General features: G+C 41.6%; 1 protein-coding gene across 7 annotated transcripts in view; it reads right to left on the reverse strand.

Moving 5' to 3' along the window:
- Positions 1-27,887, reverse strand: part of RIPOR2 (RHO family interacting cell polarization regulator 2) — a 178,133-nt gene that overhangs the window by 19,945 nt on the left and 130,301 nt on the right. For 6 of the 7 annotated variants that reach the window (XM_014557186.2, XM_032462595.1, XM_032462596.1 and 3 more), the window contains exons 2-12: positions 24,343-24,469; positions 21,434-21,589; positions 20,629-20,707; positions 18,953-18,976; positions 17,846-17,899; positions 14,188-14,337; positions 10,116-10,179; positions 6,422-6,465; positions 4,950-5,075; positions 4,534-4,682; positions 2,922-3,051 (exon numbers count right to left, since the gene is read on the reverse strand). In XM_014557186.2, the coding sequence (XP_014412672.1) occupies positions 2,922-3,051; positions 4,534-4,682; positions 4,950-5,075; positions 6,422-6,465; positions 10,116-10,179; positions 14,188-14,337; positions 17,846-17,899; positions 18,953-18,976; positions 20,629-20,707; positions 21,434-21,589; positions 24,343-24,469 (1,103 nt within the window). Of the gene's footprint in view, positions 1-2,027; positions 2,175-2,921; positions 3,052-4,533; positions 4,683-4,949; positions 5,076-6,421; positions 6,466-10,115; positions 10,180-14,187; positions 14,338-17,845; positions 17,900-18,952; positions 18,977-20,628; positions 20,708-21,433; positions 21,590-24,342; positions 24,470-27,887 lie in introns of all 7 variants that reach the window. The other variant, XM_032462598.1, reaches the window with a different exon arrangement.

Here is a 27,887-nt window from a genome sequence, read left to right on the forward strand (position 1 = left end):
CTTAGGTTTGACATTTTTCCAAAGAAAAGGCTGGGGGTAGGGGAACAGGGCTTGTTTGCTAAATCCCAGGATCTCATAATCTTTGGCAGCCATAGTTATGAACAACACTACTGTTCTGGGTTTTTTGTTTTTTGTTTTTGGCATCGATCTTAAAAGACTTTCCAACATTCATGCTATTTTACTCAAAAGACATGATGCTTTGTTCTGCTTCAGTTCTCAGAAATTATTTTTTGAAAATCTCTACCCAGAAATTCCAAGCCCCAGGAAACGTTTTAGTAATTTAGTAACCATGCCACAAATAATTCAAGACCAAAAATACATTGGCAGAGCTTCTATAAAAAGAGGAGAATAAGGCTGAAAAACAGAACCACTATCTTCCAGGGTTGCAAACCCCAGAGCTCCCAGGGTGTCTAGAAACCCCAAATGCTCTGTTGGGCAGCCCCAGGCTGGGTTGGGTACGCTCTGTGATCCATGAAGCAGAACTCAGAAGACAGAGGTCAGAAATATCCAGGTAACCAAGATACTTCATTATGCAGGTGTTAAAACAGTTTCTAAGTCATCTTTCCTGACACTGCAGTCTGTGCACCCGTGTGGAAATGCTGAATGTTGTTCTGAGGGGAAAGTTTTCTAGTTATTTGAGATCAACTCCTTCAAAATGAATACTTTCTCTGGGATTCCAGGTTTGATTTTTTTTCAGTCGACGGTAAGCACCAAGCTAATGCATATTTTAATGAAATATAAAGCAACGAGTGGTCACGATAGTGCCCAGGAAACAAAGATGTTACAGCAAGTGACATGGGCAGCAGACCAAAGGAGGCTTCCAGTCCTCTTCCAGCAGCGTCCCTGGTCCCGTCACTGCTGGATCTGGGGGCCACCAGCTCTCATCACATGCAGTTAGTTCAACCCCAACTCTCCATTCTCGTTGGGTAGAAGGTGGTTGACTTTAAACACGGGGTGAGTAAAAGGATGTGTCGATGTGTCACTGGGGCATTCAAGTAACCTCTGCAGGCTCAGTCTCTTTGCCACTAAAACTGACTGTTTTCCTTGATTAGTGATTACTGACCTGTAATCTCAGAAAGGTGTGGGGAGCGGGTGGGTTCCTGTGCGCCTCTTACTACCTCCAGCTTCTTTTTTAAAAAAAAATTTATAGTTGATTTACAATGTTGTGTTAATTTCTGGTGTACAGCATAGTGATGCAGTTATACATATATGTAGATTCCTTTTCATATTCTTTTTCATTATAGGCCGTCACAAGGTATTGAATATAGTTCCCTGTGCTATACAGTAGGACCTTGTTGTTTATCTTTTTTTTCCCCACCAGCTCCTTTACTTCAGTTTCCTTCCTTCTTGATTTGCACCCCCAAACACGCCTTATGCCTCTAGGAGAGATGAAAGGAAACTTCTGGGGAGCGATGGGGGAAGGTTGGGGTCCTACTCCTTGCACGTCCTCCGTGGGGTCCCTTGGGGATCTCACAGAACCCTTGGGTCCTCCTAGCGGTCCAGCCCAGCCTCGTCTTCAGAACAAATTCCAGAGTTCCTTTTACTAAGGCAGTACAAAATTAACAAACACTACAATAAACTTAGGCAAAGAAGCTCTCTCGCTACAAACAGCTCTAGGAAAATTGGTTTAAATCCTTCTGACCTCCTCGAATGCCAGTTTTTGAAGATTCCAACCATGCAGAAAGATTGATATTTGTAACACACTAGCTTAACTTGTGAACTAAAATCTTCTCTGACCTTGAGTGTAATTGTATCTTAAAAAAAATGATAATCTGGTTACCATGGATATCTTTGCCACAGCGGAGAAAAGTCACAGCACAAAAGCGGAGGTGGTGAGAAGGAAAGGACCGACGGCCTGTCTCACAAAGATGCGTGCATGACCACACTTCCCACCCCAGGGACGGGAGACCCGTGACTGTGATCCCGTGATCAAGATGGAGAAGATAAAACATAAGACACGCCAAAGCACACATGCCACGAGCCCCCGAAGGCAAGCACGTCAAACCGGGCAGGACACCCACACTCACATAAAACTCTAGCACGGCCTTGGGTCTCAGCCTGAGGGAGGGCAGGTCACTGAAAGAGCGACTGCGGTGCAGCTTGGCAAAGAAAGAGTCTTGCAAGGCACTCAAGACAGACAGCCTTGGCTTGTCTGGTGAGGGATGCAACCATTTCTTCAGAAGTCAAAGCAAGATGGCGGAGTTAGTGGAGAGCAGAGGGTTACTATGGTTTTGTTAGCTGTAAGCAAGCCTTTCTGATTAAAACAGGGAGGCCATTACTTATACCTGCTTCTTTAAAAGGCTGATCTTAGAGAAGGTGCAGAAAAGTCTATGTGTGTTTATCAAAGCAACAGGTTAGTGGGGGAGAGGAGACGAAAGACAGAGGAGGTTCACCACCTGTGCGCGGGTGCCGAAAGGCACCTTGGAACATGCTTTCCTTAGTCACCACTGGTTAGGTGAACTTTAAGCTAACATTATAGTCAGCCCCCCGAATCCAAAGGTTCTGCATCTGTGGAGTCAACCAACCACGGACTGAAAATATTCGGAAAAAAAATTTCGTAGAGTTCCAAAAAGCAAAACTTGAACTTGCCAATCTGTTGGCAACTATTTGCATCTTATTTACGGCTATTTACAAAGCATTTACATTGTTTTGAGGTGTTATTAGCAATCTAGAGATGATTTAAAGTAGCCAGGAGGACATGCAGAAGTTATGTGCAAATACTCTGCCATTTTATATGAGGGACTCGAGCATCGGTGGATTTTGGTATTGGAGGGGGGTTCCTGGAACCAATCGCCTGCTGATACCAAGGAAAACTGGAATTACTGAGACTCCCTAACACCGTATACTGAGCATTTCAAATGCTGGATGAAAGCTCTGTCTCCGACTTATCATCCCTCCTCCAGAAATCGCACTGAACTTACGAAGAAGGCGTGATCTTTGAAGGTGGGCGTCTCCGGGGTGCCCTGGCTGTACATGGACATTCTTCTCTGGAGGGCTGCCGCCTTGTTCCCAGCGCCCGAAGACGGGGTCATGTCCTCCACGTCAAATGGACTGCAAAACAACAGGGCCCCGTGAACGTGAGCTTGTTAAAATCACCTATAATCACCGGACGGCAGGCCAAGAAAGTGCCTCCTTGTACTAACATAAATACAAACCATTGGAAACTGGGTTGGTTGAATCCAAATTGGTCTGTCAGCAACAAAACAAGATTAAAAAAAAGGCAGAGCAGAAAACTGAGTCTGGATTCACCCAAGGGACCATAGATTCTTATCCCAGATTTAAGCACAATTTATGTGGTCACCTGGACACTAGATAAATCTGCTTCCTCTTTCATATGAGAGACATGAACGTATGAATGCTTGTCCCAACATGAGATGTTGAATAGGCCTGTAAAAAACCCTGGAGCTTTGTACAGATTTTTTGTTTTTGCAGGGGGAGATAATTAGGTTTATTTGTTCATTTATTGTAATTTTTTAAAAATGGAGATACTAGGGATTAAACCTGGGACCTCATGCATGCTAAGCATGCACTCTACCACTGAGCTATACCCTCCTTCCTGCAAGTACAGACACTTTCAGGGTACAAGAGAGTAACAGAGTATTGTTCGGTTCTGAAAGAAACACTCCTGTTCATTTCAGTTGATGCAGAGCCGCTCACGTGATTGAGAGGGTAACAGTCGGCTCACAGAGATGCTGTTTATCTTCACGCTGTGGATTCATCCAGCAAGAGGACTGATCCTGCAATTTGAGATGTCAACAGCTACAAATGACAAGGAGAGAAGGGCTGGGCAGAAGGTGTGGACACTGTTTCAATGACAAGGCAGCCTGTCTTCGCTGCTCCCATGCCTGACTCTCTGTTATAAAGGGGGCCCTGAACGTTAATACGCCACCTGTCCTAGTTAGCGTGATATGTAATAAACCAGGGGCATAATGTTTAATAACTTATCAGGACCTTTCTCATGGGGTGACTTCAGAAAACCACTCTTTAAGTTCACTGCTTTGATGAAAGGTATCTCTTTGGAAGTATCTATTTCAGTAAAAAGAGTGTGGAGGGACCAAGGATACCCCAAATTTTCCAGAGCCGTGTGAGGTATTTGAGACAGAGAGGGCTAAGCAATTAAAACACCAGAGCAAGAATCCAGATCTTTCTGAGGGTAAAATATCTCTTATTGGACAGTTATTTTCTTTCAAATTAGTTGACTGGAGAGATATATTTCTTGATACATATTTAAAGGTTGAGAAGGAAGAGAGGATACAGAATAAAATATTTAAACACAGGAAGTGGAAGAGGAGGGTGGTGATAAGGTAGAGGGGCCTCCAACTGGAACCTGCATGGACATCCCCTGGTGAGGGATGAGTGAAGAGATTCTTGTGCCCTGGGAGATTCTGATGCAGTGAGTCTGGGGTGGGGCCTAGGGGTCTGCTTTTGTACCAAGCTCCCTGGTGAGTCTGATGATCCATGCACCCCTCCTTGGAACATCACGAGCCTGTAGCGTGTATTTCTAACAAGATGAAGTTGAAAAGGGTAACTTACTACCAGGTGATTTCCAGGTTCAGTTTGATGGTGCCAAGGTCATTGATGTCCACAGCCACCACCTGAGGTCGGGCTGCAAACAGCTCTTTGGTCTCGCAGGTCACACTGCCAACCAGGAGGTGAGTCGCCAGCCCTTTGAGCTCCGTGACCTAGTGAGAGAGGGAGAGGAAGAAAGGCCTTACAGGACAGCAGAGGACAAAGGCAAGACATTCTTATCTTGTTTTTCTCGGCCAGCTCAGGCGTTTCAAGATCATCTCTGAAATCAGAGGGGGATACTCCCAAAGCCCATCTGATGTTGGCACTGCCTGCTCTGACACGCGGGCAGGTCTCTGCAGTGTACTTGGCGTGCAGAGAGACATCAGTGGGATGGAGGGGCAGAAGTCATGGGATGACGCACGGCCATGACAGTACCGTACCTTGATGGAAATTAATCCAACTATCAGGGGCAGGAACACCACTTCTTCTCCATCCCAGCTCTGTTTGCCATTTACTTCGATTCTGCCTTTCAGTTTCCACCTCTGTCGGCCATACTTCATGAAAATCTGCAGAGAAGACACCAAATGCCCTCAGGTTCCACTGCCCTCCCCTGCCTTCCCTACCCAACCCAGGATGGAAAAGGCTAGGAGATAAAGCAACTGCCTCTCCTCCTCCACTTCTCCAGCATCGATTGTCATTGTCGCTCCTTCCAAATTCCCTGGGGGGTGGAGCAGATGACCAGCGGGGAGAGACTTTCAAAAGGGAGTAAGTTCTGCTTCTCTAAGGCAGAGGGTGTGAAGGGTTTCTTTAGAAAAAGGTCGTCAGATCATGCCCTTTGGCTCACTCATGTCAACCACTCTTTCTCTTGGTTGTTCTGTCTTAAAAGAACAGACACTGCATTAATGCTCCAAACTCCTCAGTTCCTTTAGAGAGACAAGAAACCATCAGCTAAAATCTGCTTAGTGACCAGAAGCAAGAAATGAAACATCCTGCTTCCATCTGAATGAAGAGGGCTGGACAAGGATTTTGAAATCTGACCTACTCTGGGGAGAGGCTGTGCAGTCTCTCCAGGGTCCGATAGCTTTATTGTTTAGGGGAAGATACCTGCCTCCACCCCCAACTTCAAGAATGATTTTAGAGGGTTTTGGAGGAGAGAGATGAAATAATTAGCTAAGTTCCCTTTTGGGGGGGAAACAATAAAAACTTTATAGAGTATATTTATTTTTTGGGGGGAGGGGTTGGAGGTAATTAGGTTTATTGATGTAATTATTTTTAATGGAGGTACTGGGGATTGAACCCAGGGCCTTGTGCATGCTAGACATGTACTGTACCACTTGAGCTATACCCTCCCCACCACAGTATACGTTTATAAAAGGAAAGATCTAGATACTATTCTTCTTCAGTTGTGATACTTATGAACAGCCATGATCCTGGATTGGATCTTGGGTCAGGGAGAAAAAAAAACCCTGCCATCAAGTACAATATTGGGACACTTGGAAAAATATGAATATAGATCGCGACATTAGCAAATGACATTAGCTAAAGGGCCAATGCTAAGTTTGCTGGTGTCGAGAACTGTACAATGTTTATATGAGAGGAAATCTTTCCATATTCAGGAAAATAATTTTGGAGTGAAAGGTCATGATATCTGTGTATTAATCTAAAACCATTCAGCAAAATAACAACAACAATAATAGTATTAATAAAAAGGAAGCAAAAGTGGTATAATGTTAAAAATTACTGTCTAGATGATGCACACATGGAAGGTCTTATACTAATCTCCAAACTTTCTTATTGGCCCAAATTTCTTTTTCAAAATTAAAAAAAATTTTAAAAAACAATTGAAAAAGCAAAGTAATGACAACTGACTCCTGCCCCTCAAGTCCAACACCCAGACAGACACCATACTTACTTCATACTGATCACCAGGACAGAGGCGAGCAAAGCCAGCCAGACCTGTAAGCAAGCAATTGGGATCAGAGATGTAGAATATATTTCCCCTTTTTACAAACCCACACTGGCATATTTATAAACTTCAAAGTGTCCAGCCTTTGTGAAAACTCATGTAATAGTTTCTGGGGACCATCTGTGGGCACAGTTATTACTGGGAATTTCATCCATCACAGCAAGAGAGAAGATTCCTCACTGGGGTGATGGAGAAGGTGCCTTCTGGGTCAGAGAAAGGGGATGTTCCTTCTTTTAATAGCCCTGTGAATTTGTGAGACTATGGAGCGGATGAATCTGCTTTCCACCTGTCTAATGGATGTTGCCAAGGTTAAGATGATACAGAGAAGGTCCAGGGAGGCTTAGAAAAGCACCTGCTGTTACCACTCTCTGCCAGGAGATGGCAGCAACTCATCAGTTCATCACAGCTCTCTACCCACTCAGCCAGTCCATTGAGGACCAGTTTCCACTAACAAGTAGAAACCGTTAACAAGTCACTTAAAAAGATTTACAGAAATAAGAGCAGAATTAAAGAAGCCAATTTACACTAATAATTTTCTGGAGTATTAGTCTTTTCTTTTTAATATTTCTGAAAGAAAGGACAACAGACTGATTTTTATAAATTCGAATTGACTGGATATGGCAATTCTAACAAAACCCTAAGTGCAAAGGTTACATTGGGAAGCTTTTCTCTTCCCTGCTTCCCTCCCCTAAGCTGAGGGAGGGGGCGGTACCATCTCACCCCTCCCCCAGGCTTCTGAAGCAATCAGTCACATTATTGGTGCAGGAGGTCATTTATTCCATTGAATGAGAACACTGGCCTAAATGTCTATTTTCTCCAGTAGAATGTGGAAGCCAAGGCCAAGGACCATTCATCGGGATGCAGCCAGAGCTTGACCAGTAGCAGGAGCTCAGTGAGTACTGGACCAACTGTCTTTCCATCATCACTTACCCCACTCCCCAACCCTGAACCCCACAAAATGATTGTTGTCTGTGTGTTGGGGTGGGGCAAAAAGGGAAGTGTGGAAGGGTGTGGCAGGAGGAAGTTGGGTTACCAGGTCTGAGAATATTATGAAATATCCTCACTTTATGTCAGTATGTATGTTGGGAGTTTTTTTGTTTTTTGTTTTTTTTTACCAGAATGAATAACAGATAAGAAAGTAGGTGACTGCAAAGATGCAAGATGTCCTGGCAGGGTGAGGGGACTTCCTTTTATTAACACAGAGGGAGATATCCATGGGGCCGTTACCCTTGAGCAGTGTCATAGAGATAGTTCGAGTTTTCGTGTTAGATGAGGAAAGCGGAAGTGAGATAAATTTACAGTGAAAAAGGAGGATCAGTTTTGGGTCTGAGTGACCCCCTGGGAGAAACCCTGAATCCAGAGAGAAGCCAGGAAGGCCATCAGGCAGGAAAGAGAGAATACAGAGGGTAGAGATGGGAGAGCAGGAGCAATGGAATGTTCAGTCTGCCTGTCCTGAGAACCCATCATAACCCAGTGCTGTTCTTTAGCTGGGTGGCCAGGGCCCCTGTGGCTTGCAGGACCCCCACAGCAGCCTCTCACCAACCACCAGGTCTCAGGTCCAGATCTGGTGGGTGGGGGTCCCCTTCCTCCTGCCCCACTCCCGGGGTGCCTGTGTGCTGGGTAGATGACCCTCCCACAGAAGAGAACATTCTTTGAGCAAGTTTTCAGAACCTGCTCAGCTCTGTTACAACTTACGCCTCACATGGGGCCCGGGGATGGGAACGCACTAGGAGCCAAGAGCCCTGGAATTCAGTTTTAAGTACGTTTCAAGTCCAACATCCTGTGTGACTTCCGGGACGAGTCAGATAAAAATGGGGAAATTATCAGCCCACCTCAGATTGATGAATTTGACAATAGTGAGCATCAGAAACAAGGGAAATATGGCCCTGCCTACATTAACAGTGAGAAGATGTGCATGATCTGAATTTCTCTTTGCTGTAAGACCCTGTGGCTGTGCTGGCCTGCATGGCTGGAGCCCCAGTATTGGGGGAGAGAATTGTTATCTGCTAAATGCTGATTCAGGGCAGTGGTTTTCCAGAATCAGGCTGCTGATAGAATCATCCTAAGAATGAAAAAATAACATATATATATTTTTAAATATATTATTTATATATATATATATATATTTTCCAGGTTCCCACTCTAACTTGCTTAGTTGGGGGTAGGGCCTGAGTGGTTTTAGAACCACTGACTCAGGTGAGGACCCACAATGAAGAGAATGGACTTAAAAAACCAAAAAAGCACAGATACCTTGCCTGAGTCATAAAGTTAAATGCTGAGACTTAACATTGAATATTAAACTGATTCACTATCAGATCTGCTGGAGAGATGGACTCAGTCATGGGAGAAGCTGAGGGTCAAGGTCATTTGGATTCCAGGTACACTCATCCAGAGCAGCAATACGTGTACAGTCCTTGACAGAACAATCTCCCGCCTGAGTTAGACACTCATTCGAAAATAAAGCTCTCCTGTTGAGCACTTAAAAAAAAAAAGTGCCCCTTTTCTACTTCCTTAATTGCAAAAAGTAGACAAGAGGGTGATTAAATCCCCATTAGCAACTCAGGGATCCAGCTGCTAAGAAACCTCCAGAAGGGACCAGCCCTCCTTGCTGCGGTGACTGGGCCAAAACTCAGAAGGAAAATGCACTTGGTGTGGTGGCTCCTTGTTTGACAGCCCTGCTGGTGACTAAGCTGTAAATCTGACCACACCTGTGGATGCTCTCTTTTCTAAAACTAGTTTCTTTTTGTTCTGAAGATGCCTGTGGTATAAATCAACAATGTTTCTAGGGATAAAATTTCTGGAGGAAACACCAGAAAGGTGCTGGGGAAAAGAGGGAGGTGTACAGTCCTCTATGAGTTTAACACTAAAAAAAGTTTTAAAATAAAGAAATTGGTAGGTCGTTTACAGGAAAATGGGGAGCATTAAGGAACAAATTAAATGATATCACCAAGAAGCCTACAGACAAGTCTAGAACGTGGCACGTTCTGTACAACAACGGTTTCAACACGACAAGTCAATGATAGGAAAAAACCAGGGAGGAGTCTGTTCTAGATGAAAGGAAACTTAAAAGTGGTGCCTGAAGACTGATTAGAATGCATGGACCTTGTTTGGATTCTGATTTGAACAAACCAACTACATCTCATTTTTGAGACGACTGGGCCATTTGATAATGGAATGTATTCTCGTGAATTCAAAGGCATTGGGATAATACTTGGCATCGTGCTGATGTAAGAAGGGGGTCCCTAGTCCTTAAGAGAGGCAGATTGCGATCTACAGGGGGAGACGCCCATGTCTGGGTTTTATTTCATCAAAGGAAAAACCACAGAAAAGAAAACAGAGGAAGCAAAGGTGGCAAAATCCTGCTAATGTCAAGCCTCAGTGACGGGTTTATGGGGGCCCCTTGTATATTCTCTCCATGTCTGTGTATGTTTGAGAACCCGTCACAGGAACTATTTAGGTGTGGAGGCAAGTGTCAAGATGAGAAGTTCTGGAGCATCAATAAATTATAACATAAGTGGGGAGGGGTGACAGAGGGTGGTGCAACATCTTTGCAAGGAAAATAAAAAGAGCGTGTGATGTCAAATGTCAAGGAGCTCCACAGAGATGGCACCTTACTCTCTTGAAACAGGGGAAAGAATACCTTTCATCTTGATGGAGAACTCCCCCAGCTGTTTCTCCAGCTCTGCTTCAATGGTGCACATGTTCTAGGAAGAGCACAGGAGACTGGCATTAGGGCAAGGCTTCTTTCCAGGCATGTGATGTTGCGAGAGCCGAGGACAACCATTGCTTGAACAGGAGACGTTTACCTGTTTGCAGTGAACTACGGGGCCCCAGCCTATGCAACAATCTTGACAAAACGTTCAACCTAAGCCTAAGCAAGCCTTCTAGTGCACAGGAAATTTAGAGCATAGAAGATCAAGTTAAATTATTTCATAAACAGAGAAATCCAGAGTGAAATCCGGAGTGTGGGAGATTCTAAGAGAACTGACCTGGATACAAAAAGGCAGTAGTATCATGGGAAAAAAAATCTAGATTAAAAAGATTAAAGCCACATTACCATCAAATGCAATGTTTTAACTTTGATTACATTCTGATTCGAAAGTAAACAAACTAAGACAGTTATAAAGGATATTCTTGGGCCAATAAGGGAAATCTGAAAATGCACAGGGTATCAGATAATTCTATAGGATGGCTGGTAATTTCCTTAGTTGTGATAAGGGTAGGTGGTTATGCAGAGGATACACATGTTCAGAGGTTGTCATTTAAAAATGCCTGCTACAGGGAAATATATATAGGATTTTGTGGTGGCTCAGAGCGAAAGAGAATGTGACAATGAATGTATGTGTGTTCATGTGTAACTGAAAAATTGTGCTCTACACTGGAGTTTGACACAACATTGCAAAATGACTATAACTCAATAAAAAATGTTTTTAAAAAATGCCTGCTAAAATATTTTGGGGGCAAAATGTCATGTTATCCACCCTTTACTATCAAATGACTTAGCAAAAAGAAAAAGAAAAAAATTGAGCATATACAAAAGAAAGAAAGCAAATATGGCCAAACATTACCAATTGGTTGTCTAAATAAACGATGTTCAATATACTAGTCTTGACTTTCCTGTATGTTTGAAATTTTTCTTAATAAAAATTTCGTGCAAAAATTGAGATTAACAGATACACATTACTATATAGGATAAACAGCAGGAATCTGCTGTGTGGCATGGGGAACTATATTCAATTTCTTGTAGTGGGCTATAATGGAGGGAAATCTGAAAAAAAAAAAGTATGTGTATGTATGACTGAATCGCTTTGCTGTACACCTGAAACTAACATTGTAAATCAATTACACTTCAATAAAAAATTAAAATTAAAAAAAAAAGTGCTCAGTAACTCAATTCTACTCAAAGTGAGTGAGGCTCACTCACCTCATGGCCACACCGCCGTAAAGCCCCCAAAGTGATCCTTGGGTTTGACAAGCGTCCTCTCCTCACGCTAATGTTGAGGGACCAGTAAAGACAGGAGACAACATATATGCCTGCGGTTAGAGATCTAACCACCCCCGCCCTACTTCCTCAGTATTTGAGGACCTAAACAGAGCAATCAGAGTTAAAAATCGAGAGGAAAAAGCGCTGTGGCCAGGGGGCTGCCCTCAGTGAAGCCCTCCTGCAGCGTGGCCAGTTTAAGCTTTTGACTCCTTTGCTGTTCCCAAGAAGTCCCCACTCCGGCCACTGGGCGGTTTCTCCCTCCATCACGGCTGGGGGCTCGGGACTGGCCACGCCCACCAAAACCTAACCACGCCCACTAAGGCCGGGCCGGCTCAGTGAGCCCTGGCAGGGGCTGCTTCCGTTTGGATTTAGTTTGAAGAGGACCTCAGGAATGATTTGCAGGCTAGAGGTTCTGACCCTTCAACGTCAGTACCTCTAATAGCTTAGCAAAGCTGGGGAAAACTTCCTGAGGTTGAGTTCTGGGCAGCTGGAGAGTTCTGCAGAGTCTCAGTTTTGTAAACTAGTTTTCTTCCTCAGAGCACTGGGTGTTTCTGGGAAGGAATGCATTACTGTTTCTAGAAATAGCAACGATGTTATCAGTGTATGTCAGGATTGCTACAGTGTCTTTAACATTTTTTTTTTTCTTTTGTATGTGTGTGGAGGGTTGAGGTAATTAGGTTTATTTATTTATCTATTTATTTTTAACGGAAGTGCTGGGAATTGAACCCTGGACCTCATGCATGCTAAGCGTGCACTCTACCACTGAGCCATGACCCTCCCCCTGCTACAGTGTCTTGAAAAACATGGAGAGGGGGAGCGGCTACTTTCACAGTTGAGGAAATCCGTGGACAGAAATTTTCTTCCATCTCACCCAGGCAAACATTGATGAATATTGCTACACTTGCAAAAGCACCTAGAACCATCTGGCCCTAAACCCACTCTGTGATAAAGTCTTGCCTTGTGTGGTTATGTGAGGATACAAAACCACCTGATGTGATGTCAAGTGAGGTAGAAGCTATGGAAGTCCTGGACTTCCTTCTTCTCTAAGGTAGCCCTTCTTCTTGCTGAAATTATACTCTACATCTTTGAATTTGTGAGCAAATATGATGTCACGTCTTGGCCCCTGACCGTGGGTAGGTATTTCTGAAATGACTTGCAAATACTCTAGGTTAGTTCTCTGTGTACTATGCACGACCCCCGTTATTTGGAACTGCTCTTTTGATTTTAGAGATGGGTAGAAATGCAGTCTCCTGAGGTAGGGCTGCTTCTAAGCCAGAGATTCTTAACCTGGGCTCCATCAACTTGGATGGGGAAAAAAGAAAGTCACAGTGCTATCTCCACGAACGTCTTATTGAAATCTAATTCATCCACATATCATGAATGGAGAAAACCAGTCTCAGCCGTACGGCTAGTACTGGTGACTTTGACCAGATAGAAGTCATGTATATGTTCATGTCACATCAATTGTTGCAGGTACCTTGAGAAATCATTTCTATTTTTCAACAGTTTGAAACTTCAGTAGTTACTGGAGCCACTGTTAAATATTGTAGTTCAATTTGTTAATGAAGCAGCAGTACAGTGCTATACCACACATTTGATTTTAAAAATATTTTGATCAATGTAGTGACAATATTGAATTTTATATTTCAATATAACTTGTTTCCTTTGAATTCCTATGGGTTTCATTTTATGCATTCAAAAAGCATCCTCCCAAAAGGGGAACTTAGGTAAAGAAGTTTTAGACCATAAAAAAAGGACAAACACAGTTCAGACAAGAGGCGCTGCTGCAGTGAACACACGAATCGATCCTGTAACAAGTCATCTAAGAGGTCCCTCCCATCCCAGGGCTGAGACTGATGCTCAGCTCTGGGAGTGGTCCAACAGATCTTCATCAGGCCGATGACTTCATTCATGAAACTGGATCTCTGAACAAAAACTCATGGGATAGTGAGAAGTGCTGCTTTAATAATTCAATCATTTCATCAAAGACATTGGTATCAGGTGACCCTCGGAGGAGCAAAGACATCCCTGTGTCATATGTTTGGGTCCCAGGGACAGTCAGAAACCATGAAAGCACACTTCTGTTCATGGCTCTTTGTCTTGCCTCCTTTAAGATAGAAGGGACGTTTCTTACAATAAAATAATTGTAGGCAGGATGTCAGTGAACGCAGCATTGAGGGTAGCCGTCTTAAACCACAAGGTCTGCTTGACTTCCAGGGATAAAGCTACACTGGATTGTACACTAGAGAATTCAGAAATGCATTTAAATGGCAAAAAACAGGGCATTTATGGCTTATTCATTTGCTGAAAACTTCAACAAGTGCTTGTAGTCCACTCATGCAGAGACCATACGCCCTGCCGAATGGAGCACATAAAGTATAAGACTTGGTCAGTGGATGACTTCGCAGCGTCTCAGATCTTGTGGTTTTCCACATCCATGAACAAGCGTATTATAAGGCCTCAGGAGGTGAATGCCTGACAGCTGATGCTCACAGACTGAGAACGTCACATGCTCTGAAGTCCACAGGAGGCTCCAAACAAAAATACAACCAACAAAATCACCCAAGAGTCATTTAAAATAAGAAAATGCAAGACAGGCAAACAGTAAAACTTCTCTCTCTAAAGAGTAGAAGGAGGCTGCAGGTTGCCACTCCCCTGGTTCTTGGCCGGTACCAATGATTCATATCGGGCCAGGTGGAGTTCTGCAGCTGGGCAGGTCAGCACCTACCTCTGTGTACTCTTTGTAGCTCCGGTTGATCTCCGACAGGCTCTCCCGGGCAGCTTTGCTGGCAGGGGAAGTTGCAAAGGCTTGCTTCATTTTGCTGGCACCATCTTGGAGGCGTCTTTGGATACAATAAGCTTCATAGAGTTCATCGACCTGCCAGAATCAAAACAGGAACGTAAATATTTATCCCAATTGAAGGAGAGACATAGGCCATTGTTAAGAGTTTAAAGACACTTTATGTTCCTGACCTCAAAAGGAGAGTCTTGGAGAAGTGTCATTCTTCTAGACAGATGAATCTTGTTTTCACCACTATGATCCATTTTCTATTTCAAAACAGATTGTACCCTGAGCCTTCTTTTCAAATTCTACAAAGTGAAAATGAACTTACCATTGGGGATTGTGTAAGACAAGGATTAGACAATGAAGGCAGGACTCTTTTTTATAAGGAACAAACACTGGAAGGGTGTACCCAGAATTTCATACCAATGTGACGACTTTGTAATAGACTGGGCCATTATCGCTTTATTTTAGGAGACAGTGTCACAAGGTGATAGTCACACAACCAGATTTAGATTTCTTTTAAAAAAGAATTTGAGGCTATTTATTGAAGATGATTTTTGGAAAGATGTGGCTCAAAAAAAGAAAATACAGGTAGTTATTCTTAAAATTAGAGTGAAGCACAACTGTCAAAACTTACCAAACTGAACACTTAAGAACCGTGACTTTTTTGCATGTAAATTATACACAATTTAAAAAATAAATGGGAGCAATGGAAATGAATATTCCTTTGCTACATCTCTATAGTTAGGCTTCTAAATAATAATATACCCTTTTGATCATACTCATTGTATAAGCCTGATAGTCACTTAATGCTTCTAAGGCAGTGACTCTCAACCAGTCCAAGGCTATTTAGATACCCAGGGGACACTTGGCAACATCTGGAAACATTTTTTTCAGTGTCAAAGCTGGGAGGTGCTACAGGCATCTAGTTGGTAGAGGTCAGGGATGCTGTTAAAGATTCCATAATGCAGAGGACAGCCCCCCTACAACAAAGAATTATCCCCAAATATCAACAGCGTTTAGGGTGAGAACCTACAGTTATTCCAGATGATACTTACTTCCACAGTCTTGTACTGTCTTTAGTTATCAACACACCAATCACAGATGACAACTGGAATTTTCAGACAGATTAAAAAGAATGGTATCACCAGACATTAGCAGAAGCCAATGAAACCTATTATTTCTGGTTATCTACCTAGAACTACTCGAGTTTTTCATTTCAGCATAAACTGTGTTCCCTCAACAAGGAGGCTGAGCTGTAAGATCTAGAAGAAGGTGGAGATGAATAGAATGGATTCCAGAGTTTCAGACTCCCCTTTTTTCTGAAGGCAAACTTCTGGCTGATCACTAAAAAGCATCACTGCTGCCTGTTAGTGGGATGATTTTCCACAGTTGCTTTCTCAATACAAATGTCAATGATACTTAGCTTAGAATACGAACATTCAGAGACTGAAAGTGATTGTCTTGGTTTAAGGATTCTTTGTTGCTCTTCAACAATTCACTCCACTTTACTGAGAGGAACTGCCCAAATCCTGGAAGGAACAGTCTTTCATCTTAGGAGTTGGTGGATTTCTCTCTGATTAAGATGGAGGTATAGGACTGAAGGGGTGACCATATCTGCTTATAAGATCCTTTGGTTAGGTGATTGGCATAAAGGGTGGTTCCCATACTTTAAAACTAACCTCAGACTCACTTGGTGAGCTTGTTAAAATGCTGATGCCCAGGCCCCACACAAAGATGCTGATTCAGTAGGTTAGGGCTGGGCGAGGAATCTGAAATTTTTATTCTATTTATTTATTTTAAAAATTAAATTTTTTTATTTTTCATTTTTATTGAATGGAAGATTCTTTCAATTCTCTAGTGCCTTACCATTTTCAAATGTTTCAAGCAATCTGAAATTTTAAATAAACAGGGCAGACTGTTCTGATGTGGGAGGTTCCCCTCAAGCCTTAGAAACACAAGGGCCTCTTCCAATGCAGGCCAGGACACATTCACCCACATGGCCTCCTGGGAGACTGCCCCTTCAGTCCCCTGCCCCCCTACTGGGTCCACAGTCTCTGAGATTGTAATCCTCTTAATAAGGACACTGCTCACTGGACTAGTAGTACGGCCCTAATGACTTAGTGTACTACTTTGCCTTTAAAGAAAAGTTTATTCTTGTTTCCATTTAAATATCAACCTATTCAGCCAAAGGGAGTTAACCTTCAGGAGGAAGGATAACTATGTACTCACCTAAGCAGAGACCCACCCATCTGTAGGCAAGTATTAGTTCTATCTAGATGTCAGCAGTGGCTCTCATCAAATAAATGGATTGATTGACTTATTCAATTAAATACACTTTGTTAGGATTTGTTAGGGATCTGTGCATAAGATGCTGCAGGTAGAGTACCACCAACCTCTTATAACCACTAGGATTGTTATATCTTACAACGATGGATGCAAGGTGGATAAACACACTCTTACCTGATACTAATTTTGTTTTCTTGGTATTTTTCAAACTAAACAGTAATTTCAAAGTTCACCTGTCACCTAAATATCTTCTAATGGATGTCATTGTTTTGTTTATTGAGTTCAGAAAAAGCAGCAATTTCAAATTCGCCGAGGTAATAAATATCTTTCAAAGTGGGAATATACAAAGACAGTATTATATACACATGTTTACAGACACAGACATCATCATAGAATTTTAAACTGGAAAGGATTCTTAGGATCATCTAGATTGAGTACGTGCACCTCCTGGCCTCATTGCAGAGTAGAAAGCCAAGGTCCATATAGATGTTCAAGCCTACTGGCAGAGATCAAACTAGACTCTGAGGCTTCTGACTCCTAGTAGAGAGAACCACTAAAACCTCCAGGTTCTCCACTTGGAAGATGGGCTGATGGGTGCAGATGAGACCAAGAGTTGCTAATGGTGCAATTTAGCTGCCCTCAAAGGGAAATTGTTTCCAGGTTGTACGGATATCACCTGATGGTGTCGAGAACAAGGGGGGAGAGTCCCACTCCACACTAGGCTGGCGGGACCATCAGTCAGCTATTTGCAGGGTTCAGGGCTGGATGTCAGGGACCCCGACAACCTGGTATACATAGAGGGGGACGATGAGGATGAAAAGGAATCTGGAAACCAAGCTGTGTGAAGAAGAGTAGAAGGAACTGGAGAAAGATTCAGGGAGGTACACAGCAGCTGACTTTATGTACTTTAAAGGCCTTCATGAAGAAGGTTTTGGGGGTACCAAGTTGAATGTGGGACCCGAGTGTTAGGTAAGCAAGAGTATTTCTGTAGGGTCCATTTGGTTCCATCTTTAACCAGATGCCACTGAGACTGTATCTTCTATCAGGCACTGTGCATGCTGCATAGGAAGTACTTAATAACTATTTGTTGAACTGAAGTAGAGTAAAAAATAATGTGCTAGATAATTCGGTTCTCCATTCTGATTTTTCCTCCATCTTTACTGCCTGTTGGTGGAATTCATTGCTAATCAGCTCAGGAATCAACTGGGTAAGAAATTCTCCATGGACTAGATGCTATGCTCAGGCTGAAGGCATAGCGATCACTGACTGAGAACTAAAAACCAAAGGCAGAGACAAGAGGAATGTCAATTACCTTACTAATGTGAAACTCCAGGCGTCTCATGTATCTTTCAATCGTCTTAATTTGCTGGAATTGAAAGAAGAAATTTGAAAAAGTACAGCCATTTAGTTTAACTGATTAGACCTGGGTGGATATCTTTATCTCATACTCAAAAGGACCAGAAAATGCTATTTCCCTTTTCCTCCCATCTTTGTTGCTACTTTAAAGAGTCTCTAGCATCAATGTGGCAAGTATTTGTAAAAATACTGAATCAATACTCTAAGCGACAGACTTGACTTAGCTGTTGAAATCCTGGTGCTTAACATCAAGGGAGGCCAATCGAATGGAATTCACTGGATTTCTGACAGGACAGTATCATATTGGTATATACTTAAACTCCTTCGTGATAACATTTTATCAGCTCAGAGATGGACTTTCTTCCCTCCCGCATTTTAATATCTCTGAAATTGGGGTGCATTTTACAACTGCTACTGCCTGTGTTACTCCAAGATAATCATAGTTGGTAATGTGTCATCTCTCCCATTTGAGTTATGAATGTTATCACGTACATTAAATTTAATTCACCTTTAAAATTTCTGCAAACAGATTATACTATGATTCAGCATTAAAGGTATTTATACACAGAAAGGCATGGAAAGAGACAGCACCATATATAACTAAAAAAAACCCCCAACCCTACATTTAAAATAGGTCTAAGAGAGTTTTGTCACTAAGTATGAAATACAAATTTTGAGTGAAAAGAAAGAACTGTGTCACAGTTTAGCTGGAATCACTCTTTTTCTTAGAGGCACCTAAAATAACAATGTGTTTTCCAATCAAAGTTGTCTTTGATTAGATGAAAGATGATAGTTCATTTTTAGAAAGGACCTTCAAACACCTGGGAAATTCTTAAACTTATCAGCCCACTAAGGGACCCTGCAACCAGGTGGCGTTTTTATGAAAGTGACAAACACATTGGGTCTATACTTTTTCATCATCCTCATTAGATAAAGAATTTTTTTAGGAAGAGAAAAATCATCATTTCTCTAGGATCTTACTGTACCTCAGAGATCAATGACTTCTACTCAAGGATGAAGGGTTTTATTTCTCAGTGGCTCCCCACACAGAACAACAACTTACCTTGTCCAGATCATACAGCACACCCTAGAATAAAAAAGGAGTATCCAGATTAAAACATATCTTCCTCAAAACCCTTACTATTATTAATAGAAGGATTTTGTCTGCATTTCTGCATCCTCAGTGAAATAATCAGCCTCATAAAGTTCTGTTGGACATTTTGATGTTGCTTAAAAAGAGTAAAAACCCAGATTATTTGAAATACCAGTAAGGATACTTTTAAGAGCTAATATTTATTTATACTCTTTGTCTCCAGAATTCCATCCAGTCCCCTCTGCCCCTGGGAGTCTTAAGATTTTCACTTGCTTTGAGCTCTCCTCTCTTACATATCAAGGGGCACATAAATATAGGTTCACTTTAAATTAAAAAAAAAAATGTTAGCAAAAAGTAGCAGTGATTATATGTATTTAAAAAAAAAAAAGGGCCTGTCTTCCTGACTAAACATATAAGACTTGGCATTTAGGAAGAGTCCTTGAGGTTGGTGATACGCTTTTCACAAACTGTTTTCACAGCAAGTTTATTTCCTGTGTGCTCACAATATCCCAGTAGAATCAGCACACTAAGCCACATCCCCCAGTAGGAGGGCTTCCATGGAACACAAGGTCCCAGCGGAAGTTCCTCCATCCAAACACCATTGTTCTCCAAGGAGGAACATTTGTTGCCATTGAGGACAGTCAAGGACATTCAAAAGCTCTGAAGGCCATTCCACCGAGAGTTCCACGTAAATGGAAGCAATTTATCTTCTAATATCATTAGAAGGTAAAACCTTTAACCTCTATGAAGTCTTTAACCTCTGAGTCTTTGAAAAGGACAACAATATACACTTAAGGACATCTTTTTAAAAAAATTATTTTATTTTGTTTTGTTTTGGGGGGAGGTAATTAGGTTTATTTATTATTATTTTTATTTAACTGGAGGTACTGGGGATCGAACCCATGACCTCCTGCATGCTAAGTAAGCATGCACTCTACCACTGAGCTATACCCTCCCTCCTTAAGCACATCTTTTTAAAAAAGAAAAAGATAACAACTACTCATGTTTATCTGTACTTCATATACGCAGGCTTTTCCTGGGCTTTCTGATGCCTCGAAACATTAATGTGTAATATCATTTGGAACTTAACAAAATCACTTAAAATCATTAGAAACACCTCTTTAAGCAGACAAGTCCTCACAGATTCATTAGAATAGAGGACATCTGCAAGCATCTCCAACAATACAATGTGTAGTTGAACCAGCTCAAGGACTCCTCTGATTTCTCCTCCTTTCCTGAGCCTCCTTTCCCTCGCTGATAGCACTGACCTTACTACATTGTTTAAAAACTGGAGATAAAGCAAAAGTTCTGGTTTCCAAATTCTGTACTAACACTATGGTAGGAAAACTCCAACTATCACTTTCTTATATTACCTGGGGCGGGGAGGGGGGAGGGATACAGAGCATTTCTTAAAAAGTATTTTTCCCTAATTACAAACTTCATCGGCATCAACATGTTTGGAAAATATTGAAACATATTAAGAATAAAGCATTAGAATACACATCAGGAAGCAGAGGGTATTTTTCCCCTTGGATCTACTTTTCTTGAAGCATCTTCCTCGTCCCCACGTCCACCGGGTAAGAGAAGTTACTTAGCCAAAATAAAAGACCACCTTGTTAACATCCTACCGATTGGAGGGTACCTACCAGGCGAGAGTTTCTTCTCATATCTTTTAACTGAGCTGTCAACTTGTCCAGCTCAGTCTGGTGAACCTCCAGATACTCGCTGCAAAGATAAGAGAGTCGTTAATCGTGAACTCCGTGACTGTCAATTGGAATCTGGTGCAATTACTGACCTCTCCCTTCTGAAGGGGAATTAAGAATATAAACCTTGCTCTGTGGAGGGCAGGGTTGGCAGGGAAGAGGCTCTCTATTTTCTCAATTGCTCCACATTTTGAAAGCCCTAGCAGTTGTATCTGATACTATCCAGATGGTCTAAAAGGAGGACCCCTATGAGGCTGAGAGTCCAGGAAAGAAAAACCAGTCAGGAGGGGAGGGGCAAGACAACTCTGGAGTCAGCCCTGAGTCTGGGCTCACAGAATTCTATCTAGTTCCATCAACATTGATTGTACATATTTCACCACACACTGGGGAAGTTTTATTCTGGACCAAGCATCCCTAGAATATACTTGGGAAGGTTTTAGAACCCTTCTTCAGCAATTTCTAAAACAGATATGCTTGTCTACCATTGTTTAGGTGAAACCCAATACTACAGAGGTAAATAGAAACATTACTATTTCAGGTCCCCTTCAGTGTTTGGATAGGATATGGAAATCCACCAGAGTTCACATCTTTGGGACTTATTTCAGGCTTCCTCAATTATGCTGCAATAATAAAATATCTACTACAGAAATAGACATTCTAAAATTATCTTGTAAGACTAGCTTTTCTGACTCTCCTGGGCATTTTAGAAAGTTAAAAGATTTCAGTGCATTAGGGTCCATGTTCTTACTCAAGTCCATTTTTCAAGGCCCGGTAGACCTCTTCCACCCTTTTGGGCTGAGGCTCTTTGGGAGGGCTGTTGTTTTTGTGTCCTAAATTGTGCATTTTCTTCAGTTTGGCCTGAGGCTTCTTGAGAGCAGAGGGATTTTCAATGAAGGAGTTACATCTATGGAAAGAGAAAAGAAAAGCCAAAATTGTGAGTTTCGGGCATCCAACCAAAGAAATGCCTTTCAGTCATCTTGTGTTTGTATTAGTGTCTTTTGGGGAAGGTAATGTCCCCTTGTATATTAATAGATTTGCTCCATCCCATATTTAGTTTCTTGGTATTAGATTTAGCTGCTGAAATCTGGAAGCTTTGCAGGGCAGAGGCTACTGCGTCAAAGCCTGGACTCAGGTAACGTACACTCCGAGTGAAAACATGTCACAGCACTGAAAGGCCAAGGACAAACATTTCTAAGGTGGAGATAATGAAGAGGCAGAAGGATATAATCCAACCAAAAGAATATGTGTGCTGCATGACATCAGGCATACATGTCTATTAAATTCGACTGGGATGTGAGTGAATACTTTTTAAATAAAGGGCCATGAGCATGACGAACTGCAAATTCTGTATACAATATCCAAGCACAGCTCATTTTACTGTGCTGCACTTTATTGTTCTTTGAAGATACTGCGTTTCTTCACAGATTGAAGGTTTGTGGCAACCCTGCATTGTCAGATGATGGTTAGCATTTTTTAGCAATAAAGTATTTAATTAAGGCACATACTTTTTTTAGACACAATGCTATTGCACACCTAACAGACCACAGTATAGTGGAAACATAACTTACATGCACTCGGAAACCAAAAAATTCATGTGACTTGCTTTATTATGATACTCGCTTTATTGCCATGGTCTGGAACCACACCTGCTATATCTCTGAGATACGCCTGTAGTGTTAAAGTAAAGAATGGCACATGTAGCTGGAAGAAGAGATGTTTTTTAAACTTTATTTTTATGGAGTAAATTTTGTCTAGGTATAACATAAAACTCAACATCTCTATTAGTGGCAGTAGCCTGCAGTGCTAAGATGAATACCTGATAACTTAAACCCAAACTACTGATCTGATTAGGAAGCTAAGAGGCCAGACCAGAAGAAACCCTATAACTCCTAAAAGAAAACATAGGCAGTAAATTCCTTGACATAGGTCTAGGCGATGATTTTTTGAATCTGACACCAAAAGCAAAAGCAACAAAAGCAAAAGTATACAAATGAGATTACATGAAACTAAAAAGCTTCTGCAAAGCAAAGGAAACCATCAACAAAATAAAAAGGCAACCTACTGAATGGGAGAAAATATTTGCAAATCATATCTGACAAGGGGTTAACATGGAAAATACATAAAGAACTCATAGAACTCAAAAGCAAAACACAAGCCAATTAAAAAATGGGCAGAAGATCTGAACAGACACTTTTTCAAAGAAGACATACAAATGACCAACAGGTACACAAAAAGATGCGCAACTTCATTAACCATCAGGGAAGTGCAAATCAAAACCACAGTGAAGGGCGGAGGATACAGCTCAAGTGCTAGAGCACATGCTTAGCATGCATGAGGTCCTGGGTTCCATGCCCAGTACCTCCATCAAAAATAAATAAATAGGCCTAATCCTCCCCCCAAAATAACATTAAAATAAAGTAGATTAAAAAAACACCACAGTGAGATACCACTTTACCCCAGTTAGAATGGCTATTATCAAAAAGAGAAGAAATAACAAGTGTTGGCAAGGATGTGGAGAAAACGGAACCTTTGTGCGTTGTCGCTAGGAATGTAAATGGTGGAGCCACTATGGAAAACAGTATGGCAGTTCTTCAAAAAATTAAAAATAGGCTACCATACGATCCAGCAATTCTACTTCTGGGTATTTATCCAAAGAAAATGAAAACACTAAGTCAAAAAGATGCACCCCCACGTTCATTGTAGCAGTATTTACAATAGCCAAGACATGGAAACAACCTAAGTGTCCTCTGATGGATAAATGGGTAAAGAAATCGTGGTACACACACACAATGGCTATTCAGCCATAAAAAAGAATGAAATCTTGCCATTGTGACAACATGGATGGACCTTGAGGGCATCACGCTTAAGTGAAGTAAGTCAGACAAGGACAAGTACTGTATGATGTCTCTTATATGTAGAATCTAAAAGAAAAACAAACAAAAAAACCAAACTCATAGATACAGAGAACTGACTGGAGGCTGCCAGAGGCTGGGACTTGGAGGAGTGGAGGGTAGCAGGAAAAATCAGGTGAAGGGGGTCAAAAAGCCAAAAAAAGGGGTAGCAATTCAAACGAGTGGGTAAAAGACTATAATATATGGTGATGCAATGGATGAATAAAAAGACTTTACTGTTCTGTAAGAATATATATAAATATTCAGCTCCTCCCCACCAAATAGGCAATGGATGTAAATGAACCGGTTATTACAAAAATAAATACAAAAGGCAAGTAAACTTATGAAAGCACATTTAACCTCATCAGGGACGACATAAAAGACTAGAAAAGATTTTTAGAAAATGCTTGGTATCAATAGATGTGTAGAAATTGGCAACTCTGTTGTTGCTGGTTAGAGGTTAAAGGGCTTTAAACATTTGGAGGTACTTTGGCAATAGGTATCAAAAGATCAAAAAAAATGGGGTGGGGTGGAGTAGGGGTAGGGAGAACTATACACATATATTGCTAGTTAATCCTACATCTTCTTTGCAAGAGGAATTCTAAATGATAGTAATTTGGGGAACGTTACATCTTTTTCATGAAAGAGAAGAAAATAACACAGGTGTGTGTTTTCATAAGGCCACGTGCATGTAGACCTTCTTCAGAGCATCATAGCACGCATCCCTCTCAAGCTGCATCCCGGGTGAGAACCACACACGACTTACCTGGATCGCCTCTCCTGAAGGCCGCTGAACCCAGCAAAGGACTGGCTCCTGATGATCCCATTGGGCCCTCCAGGCGAGAAGGACTGGGATCCTACCAACATGATTTCTGGGGGTCTGGCTTGTAGTCCTGTAAGACAATGGAAAGATGATGGCAAATGAGAGGCAGGTTCCAACAGAAAACACGCCAAGCTTGTCAACGATAACAGGAGGTGACCTGAGGTGAGGTGAGTCCTGAGGCCATTAGGTGCTTGGAAGGCTTCCTTCTAGGACATGTTCTATTTAAGTAAAAAGGTTCAGTTCTCAGGTGAAGAAACATACTGAGACATAAATAAATATAAATTACACACCATGATCAGTCACTTCAGGGTTTCTTCAGGGATTATTTTTTTTTTTAAATTGAAGTACAGTCAGTTTACAATGTGTCAATTTCTGGTGTACAGCATAATGTTTCAAGAGAGATTATTTTTTAAACAACATTCAATCGTACCCTCAAAAAACACAAAAACTTTGGAATATTTTCTTCCATTTAGAACAACAACAGCAAAGGCGCACAAATAGGCCAAGTCAAGTTTCAGATGGGTTCTGTATCACATTCAAAACACAGGCGAGTCTTGGGGTAGAATTCTACACTTAGAAGTCACAAGGCTAAAAACACTAGGTTTCTTTAGAGATGAACTTACTTAAACCTATTCTCCCTTTTTCTACTCTTAAGTACCTTTTGACAGATTAGATCGTGCCGTGATGGTGGCAGTGAGAAAAAAGCAAAGCACAAAGAGCTCTAACAAATGTAGTGATAATCTAGGTTATGATAAGAACACAAGAGAAGAGGCAGGAAAAGCAAGGGGGAAATACAGCAGAAAGCACACTCTCCCCACTTCGGTCGCTTGCTCGCCCTTTGTAAAGACTCATCACCATTGACCAAGACGAGTTGTCAAAACACAACTTCAGCTGGACGGAAGCCCAAGGTTAGTTCCCCCAAAGGACTGCCCTAGAACAGTTAGGTAATTCTTCTCCCTTCACAGCGGGAAGAGTTGAAGCTCAAACCATTGTCTTAACTGGTAACCTCAGTCCAGAGAGGGGGATCGGCTAGCAGGAGAAAATGGGACACAGCTACTATCCAGACTAAAGACTTCCAAACTGAGCACACACCAAATTGGTGTTTGCGTAGCATCAACAACTGCCCTTTAAAGACCCAGCAAGCAAGCAAAGCTTTAAAAAAACAGCAGCGAAACGCTTGTTGAGTCCATCTAGATGTAATGGAAAAGCCAACTTCACTGGGTCCTACTCAAAGCTATTTGAAGCAGCTCAGCCACGGGAGGAGGTTTGAGTGGTTTGCTTCCCCAAAGAGAGAACACAGCCCCCTTCCCCATGAGGCTGCAGGTTTTTAAATCCCCTCCTCTCCATCCACCCTGGGAGAAAGCAGGTCCAGGTTTGTCTGCATTCTTGCACGGTAGAGGCACTGACTCCTTTGGCAAGAGGTTTTGCAATAGGCAATAGGTTGCTCTTTGATTTGGGTAGGACACGACCCCCACCCACTCCAGCTAGGGATGGGCGCAGGGAGGCTTACGTTTTGGAGCCTTCTCTAGAATTTTAAAAGTAACAAAGGAGAAGTATTGCAGTAAAACACATAAAGCAGATGAACAACAAGGACCTAATGTACAGCACAGGGGACTATATTAAATTTCTTGAAATGATCTATAATGGAAAAGAATCTGAAAATATATATACACACACACACATACACACATATGTATATGTATAACTGAATTGCTTTCCTGTACACCTGAAACTAACATTGTAAATCAACTAAATGTCAATAAAAAATAAATTAAAAAGAAGTTTGCAGTAAAAATTGCAGTAATATCTAGTGCACAAAAGGCAGGACAAAATGTAGTGCAAATAAGGTTCTTTCTGGTTACTTCTCCCCACCCCCAAGGTTCAAAAATAACCACAATTCACATAAATTCTTAATGAGGTTCTCCTAAGCGTTCTTTGTTGCTTACTAAGAAGTCTGTCCACTATTCATTAAAAACATCTTCTTAAGCTCACAAAGTATGCCTGTGCTATCGTGATATGTAACACATGCAAATGTAATAAATATCAAGAAAATGTAATAAATATTAAGAAAAAGATCAACAAAATGTAATAAATATCAGGAAACTATGTTCTTTCTGTACTCAATGATTTTATAACCTAAAACCCACCTTAAAGACTCAACTTAGCAAATTTTACTAGCATTGTATCACATTTTATAAATTATTGTTCAGTAGCTCTGTTGCATCATGGCATTCTTTGGTCACAGGGAAAAAACTTAAAGTAATTGAAATATTTAAACTGGATTTGTCTTGTATTTCCAAGAAAATATATATTTAGACCAAAAGGATTTTTTTCTCTCTTATCCATAGAATCAGAGGTTTCATCTACTGATGCTTGACAGCCACTCCCCTAAGCATTCTAATTTAACTAATATAAACCTGAGTATTGGGATTCAGTTAAAATAATCTGCTACAATTTCTCAAATCCAACTGTTAAAAAGAGTCTTAAATAAACTTCTCTTTGCAAAGCTTCAAGGTCTCACTCAATGAATTAAACATTAGAACTGCATAGTGGAATCATTTTCCTTCTTCCTCTTTTTCAGTAATAGGTTCGAAAGCTTTTAGAGAACAAAACAAACATTGGTCCTGGATTCTAAAATTGTAAATTGCTTTAGGATGGGTAAAATCCTCAGAAGCTTTTCATTACATTTACTTGTTGAATGGATGACCCCTGGGAACAGGATGGGGTGAACGGGTTTTGTTAATGTTCTGTTTTGCCTATCTGGTCTTAGAAATGATTGTTATCTATCAGAAAAGAATTTGGCTGATAGCTGGCTCAGGCTGAGATCTGTATCTCGACATCAATTCCCCTAGAGGCTGACACACTGCCTAAGGAGGGTCGTAAAATAAGTTTGAGAGCTTCTGCACAAAGTCAGGCTCTTGGAGAAAAGGCGTAGGTTGAGAGAGGGGTGAGCAGGTGAATGAGCAACAAGAGTACACACAGCACCTCCGCCGCTCACACCCCTAACTCTGAAGCAGGGGTGGTAGTTCTTTGCTACTAGTCTTCCAACTGCCCCAGCAGCTAGTTATCCTGCAACTCTGTTATCATCTTTTTGACAGTGCCACTCCACCTCTTGGTACCCTGTTTTCAAGCTGTTCCCTGGCTTCCTAGAATCTCACGGACCTGCTTTCTTCCAGCAAAGCTACCCCAAAAGCTACATTCAGGCTTTAAGGACTTAAAACTGGTTCCTTGTAATCTGGCATTTTAATCGCAGACGCTCCTTCAAACCAAAGCCTTCACTTAAAGAAAGGACTGTAGTGCAATTGCAGTATCACTGCTGGTAGAGGTGTCATGTGGTACCCAAAGTTTGGAAGACAAAGTGGTAGTATCTACTATTTAAAATGTAAAACATACTTATCCTTTAATATGCCACATCTACTCATTGTTATCTCTTGTTCACAAAAAGGTATATACTGGGATGTTCATGACAGTCAGTGTAACAGTGGAAA

This window comes from Camelus ferus, chromosome 20 (genome assembly GCF_009834535.1).
Source record: "Camelus ferus isolate YT-003-E chromosome 20, BCGSAC_Cfer_1.0, whole genome shotgun sequence".
Taxonomy (NCBI): domain Eukaryota; kingdom Metazoa; phylum Chordata; class Mammalia; order Artiodactyla; family Camelidae; genus Camelus; species Camelus ferus.